Source organism: Juglans regia, chromosome 7, assembly GCF_001411555.2.
Source record: "Juglans regia cultivar Chandler chromosome 7, Walnut 2.0, whole genome shotgun sequence".
NCBI classification, from domain to species: domain Eukaryota; kingdom Viridiplantae; phylum Streptophyta; class Magnoliopsida; order Fagales; family Juglandaceae; genus Juglans; species Juglans regia.
Genome location: NC_049907.1, coordinates 29498854 through 29509926, shown reverse-complemented (window position 1 = coordinate 29509926; position 11073 = coordinate 29498854). Strand labels below are relative to the sequence as shown.

Below are 11073 nucleotides of genomic sequence, written 5' to 3'. Positions count from 1 at the left end.
ATAGGTTGCATAATTGGTCTCATATTGGAAAGAGAAATGATAATTGCAGTCATGAGTGCGCAAGCGCCGTGCAATCACTTTGAAAAAAGGGAATAAATACGAAATTTACATAAAAAGAAATTACTTTTTTAATAGTAGACTCCACTCTTTTTCAAAGCGATTGCACGACATTTTCCATGACTGTTTACTCGGAGTGAAGGAAAAAAATGGCAGTATGATAGTTAATTAGGCCTGTTTATCTAACATGGATCTGCCATGTTCTACTCAATTAGATATTGAGAGGACGGTGCTACGTCCACTACTCCCAGCTCCCTACCGTTAAACCTAATTGGATTTTTTTTTAACATGTATTTTTTAACACTTTTAAATATTTTTTAAAAAAAATAAAAAAAATCACAATATTATTAAAAAATACTTCTTTAATCACTAAGTAAAAAGAAAAATAAAAAAATAAAATAAAATAAAAAATTCCAGCAATAAGAACTGGCAGTAAAAACTATCGGTGAGAGTACCATTTTTCATTGAAAAATAGGCAACAATACACTGAAAGTTATTAGATACTCCCGGAATACAGATAATATGATGCTTCTATAAGTCACAGCATTTCATGTAATTAAAATTGCTTACATAAGCATCAATTTTAATCGACACACATCCAAATAAAATGAGAATAGCACATGTAGGTACACCAGAAACGCCTAATAATTACTCTAAATAAACGAATTTCGGCAAGAAACAAGACTGAATACAATATTTCCACTTTGAGTCGAGCCTGAGCTCAACCGGTGTAATAAACAGGAGAAGACAATACATACAAGGAGAGCCCATTTATACGACAAACACGAACGGGCAAAAAATACATCCAGAGATAAGCATACCCATGAAACCCAATCCCTTTGTTAATTTATGACCCAGCAGACTTAGCACCAAATGCAGTACCAACAACACAGAGAAGTTAGCAATGGGAATTATGAGGCCAATCCAGTCCTGCCCGTTCGATCTCATACATTAAAATTTAAAAAAAGATCCGTAAAAAATTGATGAAATCCGCAGACAAATTCAACCAAACTGCACATGCAGAAATTGCAACACAAAAAAAAGAAAAACCAAGTTTATTTTCTCAAGTCTCTGGAGCTGGGGCCGGAGGTTTCAGAAGTGGCTGCAGAGCCTTGACAACAATGCTCATATTTGGCCGGAACTCAGCTTCATACTGCACGCACAATGCTGCCACAGCTGCCAGCTGCATTGCCCAAGCACAACCACATTGTTAGGTACTATTTCTTAATGGAAACAAGAGATTAGCTCGGGTCTGTGTGTGTGTGTGTGTGTGTGAGAGAGAGAGAGAGAGAGAGACCTTAGCAATTCCTTTAGGAGGATATTCTCCCTTGAGTTTTGGATCCACACACTGTTTGACCTTGTCTTCGCTCAACCTTGGAGTAGCCTATAAAAAATGAGTAGTTTCATGGTAAAAGCATTCCAGATTTAAAAAAGAGAGATGGTGGGAAACAGACATACGAGAGAAGGGAACTAAAAATGACAGCACCAAAAGAAACTAAACAAAAAAACTTACCCAAGTCACAAGACTCTGTTGTCCCCGAGGCATGGTATGATCAACAGGTTTCCTCCCAGTAAGAAGCTCTAGAAGAACAACCCCAAAGCTGTAGACATCACTCTTCTGAGTCAACTGTCCCGTCATAGCATACCTGCAAGATTGTTTTAATTAACAAGCCTGAACGATATGAACTTGGAAGATCCTAAGAAAAGCATATGCCACATACACCTTAGAAGAGTTGGAAAGGTATAGATATGTCCATAAACATAAAAATTCACTAAATTATATTCCCCAACAGTCCCATGCATGATGAGACAATTATATCTATTATATGAACATAGCTCTCCAGTACATGCAACAGCCTTAAAACCCACCTAGGTGTTGGTCCCCCTGCCCCCACGGGCCGGGGGAAGCCCAAAAAAGATCCATATATGGAGCCTAAAGCTCATCAGCACGTTTGAAGTTTGATCCACTGAAATCAATAATTAAAAGAGTAACAAGTTTCCATGAGTGCCCCAGCTTGACAACCAAAAGTCATCCAGACACATATTAAACATTGGTTTATGCTTACATCAAACAATCTTCTAATGATGACAAACAGTTTTTATGAAAGAGGTGTCATTTGATGATTAGGTTCTGCTCAAGATAATTTGAAAATGGGTAACATAAATATTTAAGTTTCCAAAACCTTAAATAAGGAAAATTTTTGTCCACAAGAACTTCTATTAATCCTCTATCCTTCTGACAATTCTTTCTTTGGTTTCTATTTTATCTAAAAAAACCAATCTAAATGGGGAAAAAAACTAAGGACATGCACTAGGGCAAAAGGACAACAGAGACAACATAAAATGGTACCACTATAGGACATGTTCCTCATGCTTATATATATGCTGCCACTCAACTGCTTTGAGATATTAACTGCACTTATGTTAATTCAGGTTGATAATTTTTTTTTTGATAAGTAGTTAATTCAGGTTAAGAATAACTAAATCAATTCTCGTCTTAGAGAATATTTTCCAACCTACAATCCGAACTTAGAGCATTCAAAATCAAATGGAAAATTTTGCAAAAGTTTCTCAATTGGGAATGGACGCATATGAACATGGAATAACCCATATGAACATGGTACAAACCTATTTAAAAAAGCATTCCATGGAAAGAAATTGTAAACAAATAAACAAAAGATAGAGGAGTTTCAGAAGCATTACTCTGGAGCGTGATAACCGAAGGTTCCCAAAACTCGAGTAGAATGGAGGCGAGCAGCCATGTCCGGAGCCTGATTTGAAAGGTTAAAATCTGCAATCTTGGCTTTAAAGTCTTCAAAGAGAAGCACATTGCTAGATCTGATATCTCTGTGAATTACAGAGGGTTGAACCTTCTCATGTAAATATTCCAATCCCCTAGCTGCATCAACTGCAATTCTAACACGCTGCATCCAGTCAAGCGTTGGACCTGGTTGTGCCCCTTGAACTCCCTTCCTACCTAAAATTGTTAATGCAGATCACACAAATGTCTCACTTACAACTTTCTAATATTTAGTTGCGTTAAGTATATATTGTAATTATGAAGTAGAACGAGCTGGCTGTGCATACCATGCAATATGTCATGTAAAGATCCCATGGTTGCAAATTCATACGCAAGCACACGGAGGTTTCCCTCTACACAGTAACCAAGCAGCTCAACAAGATTTCCATGCTTCAATCTTGAAACCATAGAAACCTAATATAGAAAATAGCAATGCAGTCAGATATGTCAAGAAACTAAAAACAAAATCATGTACCAATTAAATTGCCAATGGCCCTAAGGCTAGTTGGCACCTCCACCTGCCCCAAGTATGGGACAACCAATGTTTGTGAAAGCTCTAGGCACACTTAAGTGAAAACATAAAAATTCAGCCTATTAACTCAATTAATTAGAGTATCATGCAACATAAAAATCAACTAATCACATAAAATCTAAACATAACATTTTATATAATTCTCTTGTGCTTTACTAAATATACAAATCTATGATATTTGGTAGCTATAATCAAATTAAAATACACGTTTGAATCAAAATATACCAAAAAGGCCATAACCAAAAAAGCTCATAAGTAATCTTTTTTAGTAAAAAAAGCTCATAAGTAATCGACTATCAATCCATCTAGAAAGCCAACTTGGGCTATCATATCGGGTTCAGAGCATATACATCACATACCACATGTGGCACCTATGGTACGTAAATGATCTTCTATATCAACGAATATTTGTGCTCTCGTTTTCTGGGTCTTGAGCTGATATTTTATAACTTTTTTAAAAATAAAAATAAAAATTCATGCTTTTCTATGCTTTAAGCTTTTAAGCTCACAGAAAAGCGCACTTAAAGCATGCTTTTGTAAACGCACTTCCATTTTGGTGAGCGAAGTGCTTTGGCCTTGGCACTTTGCATTCAAGTGCACTTTCACCAACACTCGGGACAATTGGTAGTCAAATCCCCTAATCTCAGAAGAAAAAAAAATACAAGATAAAATTACTGTACGAATAAAGACATTCTGATTCTATGTTTACTTGAGATTAATGCATACCTGTGCCAAAAAATCAGTATTTGACTCAGGTTCAGATGAAACATCAAGCTTTTTCACTGCCACAGTTTTCCCATTACTTAAATTTGCAAAATAGACTCTACCATATGATCCTTCACCGATCAAGGCCTTCGATCCAAAATTATCAGTCTTTTCTTTCAGTTCATCTAGAGGCAAAGGAGGCACTTCAATAGGTAGTTCTGGCTTATGAACTTCAGATTTGACAGGAGCTGCCACCTTAGCGCCTTTTTGGTGCTCTAAAAATGCAGAGAAAAGGTGAAATACAAGCAGTGATAAAGAATGCAAGAATGCAAAATCAGCTGCTGAGTTGCCAAAAGTGGAGGGCAGGTTTGCCAAAGACCAGAAGACAGCAACAGATGCAGTTATACCCAGTAATCCGAAGAAAATTCATAATTAGCATTCTACTAGAAATATAAGTCAGAAGTTCAGATTTTTTTAAAAAAAGAAAGAAAGAAACATTAATTCTTCACACTGTTACAGAATGTAAGCGCCTTCTTTAACAAATTGTCAGTACTTTCAAAAGCAATGTAAAGATAGGAAGATGTTTTAATCACCACCAGACTCCCCAGACTAGGCGATCCTGCCCTGGAAGGAAGTTAGTTTTCTTATAAGAGTTTCTATTTTATTAAAATAAATTGAAGAATCAAAGTGACATGGGTTGGTATCATTAGGTCATGGGAGCAAGGCCACTTTGCCACTTACAATACTGCCTTCCATATTTAAGTCCTCTACCTAGCAGGGAAGTTAGTACCAGCTCACAATTAATTGCTTGCTAAAAGTTACGGCAACCGTTCGACTAAAGTAGAGCAGTGATTTGGTAAAGGTAGCATGGTAAGTATGGCATTCAAAATCCAAATAATGCAGACAGGCTTCGTGCAGCTGAGGATTATGATGGTGACAGATGCTTTGTGGTGACAGTGGCAGTGGAATAGAGAGCAGAGATCCAATAATTGGTCCAGAACTCATACCATGTGCACCGGAATTAACAGAATTCCAATGAGAATTTAAAAAATGATACAAATATTTGTCAACTTATGTGTCTAAGCTGTTCTTATTCAAGAATATAAAGAAAACGTTCAAAATTTACAAGGTTCATATAACAATGACAATGGCTACATCCAATTCAATAGCACACCCCACATTATGAAGTTCATGAACACAAAAGGTTAAGGAACTTCGTTCTATATGGTAAGAAACATAACTACACAAGCGACAGTCATTCGGAATAAATAAAAACCAAGAAACAAAACCCTTATTGATTCTAACCTTCTATCAATATAACCAAATTAGAAGTAATATTCTGTTTTGCTTTTTCCATGGGGCATGTTTGCAGAACCATAGAGTTAGAATTAAGGAAACATACCAACATCTGCATGATTCCTTGGACTCTTCAGGTGCTCGATTTCATTCGAGGGGTAAGACTCTTCTACTTGACATGTACAGCAGAGCCACCTACGCATCCTGGATTTCTTGCTTGGATATAGACTATCTTCTGAACTAGTATTCTCCAGACGGACAAAGTAACCAGGAGGAGGCACATGTGCCTGCATAGTGCCAGCAGATATTCACTAAATATTCCACATCTTAACTTAATAATTCAATCCTAAAACAAAAACAACTGATATTGAACAATGGACCAATAGTTTCCTAGGATAGTGATAAAGTATCAGTGCCAGTGGTACAGATGGGTGAGGCTTTGGATACAGTGTCTGCAATTAACCGACAAATAAACTCAACCTGGAAATAATGAGGAACATCACATGGAAACATGGCACTATGCTGAAATTGCGATTTTTTTTTTTTAAAAAAAAAAGATAAATAAACAAGCTACCTTTAAGACTCCAAAGCCTACAGTCTACCTTCATACCAACATTCAAAATCATTTGATATATCCATCTTGATTGTATGAACATTCATCTTAAATCACCTTCTAGTTATTAAACATAATAAACTAACAAATACAAGAAAATCCCAAATCCAACTTTTTTTGATAAGAACAAGAAAATCCCAAATCCAACTTGCGGCAATTACTAGGAAAAAAGTGATATAATAGACTCCAGAATGGCGTGAAACATTCATTATGCTATTGCAAAAAGTAGACATTATGAAACAGTTACAAGGAAAGAATCCAAAGGCATCAAAATTAATTAACCAGAACATCAAAACAAACAATGATTTTAGTATCAGAAAATACTTTTAAAAGTTAACTTGAATCCAAAAATGATTAGGATTTTTTTTTAGATAAAACCCGGCGACCATCGAACTACCAGGATTAAATCAAAGAGTCAAATCTACGTAATAATTCAACAAAGTTACTAGCCCATTCTACAATGCAACACAGAACACAACACAAGTACCAAATTTTACAAAACCAATACCGAATCAATAAAAAAAAAAAAAATACAAACGTTAAAAATAATTTCAATTTCAACATATCCTACAAAGAATGCATAAGAAATGAGGAGTTAATCCTTACCACTAAACCACGCACACGAAAATCTCCGCCCTCCATAAAGAACCCACAGAAAAAATTTTAATATGTCCAATGGCAGCGCAAATTCAAACACAACCCAGAAGCAAGCGAACCTCAATTCGATAAAATTCCAATGGAAAAGAATCAAAGAATAAAAATTCCAATTCACAAAGAAAACCCTAAATTTGAAAAGAAAAACAAAGGAACAGAGCCAGAGATGGGTTGAATAGTGGGATAGATGAAATGAAAGAAAAGGGAAAGAGTCAAATAAAACAGAGGAAATGACAGATTGGAAAAGCCAAGATTAGGCCAGAGTTCGGCCTACAGATCGGAACCGAAATTGCAGGATTTAGGTATAACAGAAAAGAAACTGGATCGGAGAGGAAATTGAAGAATATAAAAACAAAAAAATAAAAAATAATCATACCTTTTGTTTATCTCAGCCTCTAACTTCTCCAACTCTCTCGCTCTGTCGCCAGCAGATAGGAGATGCGCTGTGTTCCTTTTTTGTAGATACAGAGAGGCTTGGTTTTGCTTTTGGAAGGGGAGTGGGGGGTTGAGAAAGAGAAGACAGAGAGGCAACGCGGGGAGAGACTACCGCAACCTTTTTCTTTTCCTCTTTTTGTTAACGTTTGCTTCTTAAAACAGATTTGAACTTCACAAAAGGTTTTTAACATTCTTTGCGATTTGGAAAACGGACGTTGTACGGTTGTAAGCTTCTTTTTTTTTTTTTTTTTTTTTTTTTTGTAATTTGGTTTCGTTGTTGGGAGAAAATAATGGACACGGTTGTTTCCAGTCTGTTAATGTGTAACGGTAACTTTGCAGCTTGTAGATAACTGTTATTCCTATTAAGATAATTATAAAAAGTGAAATATTTTAGTTATAAATGAATTATATATAAATAAATATATAAATTCACATAAATTAATGTATAATATATCAGAGAATCTAATGGATTATATGAAGTACGTCAGTTTATGAATTTATTTTTATAAAATTCATTTGTGTTTATAACAATTCTAAAAAACATAAATATATAAGGGAATGTGGGTATTTCATTTCCTCTTCTTTTCAAATTCTAATCAATTTGATTAAAAATATTATAAAATAAAATACAGTTAATTAAATTAACGTGATTTAATATAATAAAATCTCATAGTTTTTTATATTTTTTTCAATGTTGTGGGCATGTGGTTGGTTGAGATCACCATACGGATTTAATTGGATAAGTAGTTGGAGATATCCATCATTTTGTTCTTTGTCACTCATGTTTGAGATTCTTGATCTCCATCATTATCTACTGGTTTAATAAAGATGTTTGTTACTGATGCTAAAGTTTATATGAATAAAAATTTTATGTGCAGTTACTTTTACGTATTTTTATTCATTCTATTAATATAATTAATTGTGTCATTTTTTAAATATAAAATAACTTATTTAATTAATCACATGATTAAAGTGCGCAAATAATATATAAAAATATATATATATGATTATATATTTGATGTGACATCAAAATATCAATATTTTAATTAAAGATGAGCTTCTAAAATATAGGTTGATAATTTATATTGAGAAAATTATTACAAATAAGTTCATTACAAAGATGATAATGAATGAATTTTATTCCATAAGAGATTGTCATTGAAATTAAGGAGATGCTAAGTTGTGTTTTCAGAATTTTGCTTTTACATTTCCAAATATCTATTCTTTTTAAGATGATTTAATAAAAATGTAACTTTTATATATTTTTATCACTTAGAATTTACTGTCGAATAGAGTTTAATTCTTGTCTATTTTTATTTTCTATAAACGGTCACGCATGACAAATACAGAGAAACTACCACACACACACACATATATATATATATATTGGCCCCTATTTACGCCCATATAATATATATATATATATATGTATATGAGATTTACTATGCATCAACCAATATTCGATCTCACACTCCACGTTTATAGTTTTTTCATAGGGTGTGTGAGTATTTTTCATAAGTTATGAGGTATTTTTCATAAGTTATGAGGTATTTTTCATAGAGTGTGAGGTGGTGAATAATAACCAATGAGAATAATTTTTCATATATATATATATACATATTGAAAAAAAGTAGTATGAAATATACATTAACGTGAAGCTTTCTTTTCAAAAGTTGGTATGCCAAATCTTAAAACATTGTAAAAATTCTTTTTAAGTGTCACAATGTCTAACTTGAGTCCATCTATTTATTTGACATCCATGACACCATAGAGAATCTTACATCTTGCTAACCACAAGGTTGTATAAGTATCGATGGACACAATACCTCAACTCTGCTGGGTTCCTTAGAGCTAAAGGCATATCCCTATCATTTAAACTTCGTACCCTGGTGCTCTGTTTGCTCGTTCTAAGGATAATCCTAACAGGATGGTCATGATCTCTAATGACTTGTCCAAGCCACATAAAAAATTCTCTCCACCAAACCGAAAGAAAAATCATATTTACCAGTTTCTAATAGAATCCCAATCTCTAACTCCTATAAGCAAGCAACAATTGAAACACAAAGTTGTATAAGCATCTCAACCACATAGTACAGAATATAAATTATTTGATATTATCCATCTTATTAATCGTTTGTGATTTTTCAATAAAAGATTCTAAAAATTGTTTATTTGCAAATGATTTCATGAGATGAGTCTGAGCTTGATCACAAACCTATGTCTACTATCTCAAGGTAAAGACAACCACTACTTAGTGTAAGAATTTGGGAGAATATCTAATAATAAAAGAATAGTTAGAACACTGCTGGAACCAATTTTTTTTGGATTGTGAACTCTCACAATTTCTATATGGAGAGTATTGGGTAGGGGTTCTCAGCCTATCTTTCTTTATGATAATGAGTTGTTGTGACTGATGGAGAATCACAGGCCTTTATATATAGATAGGCCAAGACCCTTATCCACTGTTTTCTAAGTGTTGCTTCCTTCTATCAAGGAATGTAACTCTTGGTTTTAAATGAGTATTATCTTTATTTTTAATTACCCAGAGTTTTTAATATAAATATAAAACTAATAAAATAAATAAATATATATAATATATTTGAAAGGATGTAGCACGTAAGCCACCTTTAAGTCTCCCACAAGGAGATATGTGCTTTCATTCTCCCACTTGACTTACGTGACAATCATTTAAAATCATCTGGGTAACCAAAATCGAATATGGCCACAAATAAAACTACTCAAACCATAACCTTTAGAAGAAATATATAATACATGAATCATGGCGGTTATGTTATTATATTAACATTTCCTTCCATGTATTACACTGTATTAGTCTCTCTAAATCAATTTCCATAAGTGATATATCTCTTTATAATGACTTCCTATAAGTCATTCTGGGTCTATACATCATAGATCAGGAGCAAATATTTTATGTGCACAAATAAAAATATTATTCTTGACAACAACAAGTACTATATACAATGATCAAATCAAACATAAAATGAGCTTATTAACCCCATGCTCTCTACATGTTTCAAAAACATTTTTATTGAGAGCCCTTTTGTCATGGGATTTTCAATCATAAATAATGTACTTGTATGCTCTATTGAGACTTCTTGGTCCTTGACTCTCTCTCTGACAGCAAGATACTTTATGTCAATATGTTTACTTTTGCTCTCACTCTTATTATTCTTAGAAAAGAAAACTACTGCCAAATTATCACAGTAAATTCTTAAAGGCTTACATATTGAATCCACAACTTGAAGCCCTGTGATAAAACTCCTCAACCATTTCGCCTGTGAAGTTGCTTCAAAGCATGCTATAAACTCTGCCTCCATAGTAGATGATGCAATGATTTTCTGTTTGGTGCTCTTCCATGATATGGCACCTCCTGCTAACATGAAGACATACCCTGAAGTGGACTTTCTGGAATCTTGACAACCCGCAAAATCTGAGTCTGAATATCCACACAAATACCAAAATCAGAGAAGTCTAAAGTCATTAAGACTCCATCATTAACTAATATTTTAATTCTCTTTATGAAGATATGTCCCAATCTCCTATACCATAATATAGAGGAGGACCCATAAATAACATTGCGTTTAGTGCCAACTTCATCATACAGAGTTAATAAACTATTTTAAAAAACAGAATCAAAATTTAATTTATACAAACCATTAATCAAGGTTTCAGAGCCTACAAATGTGGAGTTTTTAAATACAGAAACATTTGAATTCACAAAATTAAATTTAAATCCCAAAGGTACTAATCTAGATGTAGAGACCAAGTTTCTAGAAAATGAAGGCACATAAACTGTGTTTTCAAGATCCAAAATATAACCATTATTCAAAACAAGTCTAAAAGTTCCTACAGCCTCAACATGCGAATATATCCCATTTCTTGAGTAGATGCCTTGTTCACTTTCCATCGGTTTCCTTAGGTTGAGAAACCCCTGCATGATATTGACAACATGAATTGAGG

General features: G+C 33.8%; 1 protein-coding gene across 1 annotated transcript; it reads right to left on the bottom strand.

Moving 5' to 3' along the window:
* Nucleotides 1-671: 671 nt before the first annotated feature.
* Nucleotides 672-7288, bottom strand: LOC108987594 (PTI1-like tyrosine-protein kinase 1). The gene is made up of 8 exons (XM_018960528.2): nucleotides 7034-7288; nucleotides 5497-5677; nucleotides 4116-4369; nucleotides 3145-3271; nucleotides 2761-3034; nucleotides 1571-1703; nucleotides 1355-1441; nucleotides 672-1240 (listed from the first exon to the last, which is right to left on the bottom strand). The coding sequence occupies exons 2-8, from the start codon at nucleotides 5591-5593 to the stop codon at nucleotides 1121-1123; spliced, it is 1092 nt and encodes a 363-aa protein (XP_018816073.1). The 5' UTR covers nucleotides 5594-5677; nucleotides 7034-7288; the 3' UTR covers nucleotides 672-1120.
* Between the last annotated feature and the right edge of the window lie 3785 nt (nucleotides 7289-11073).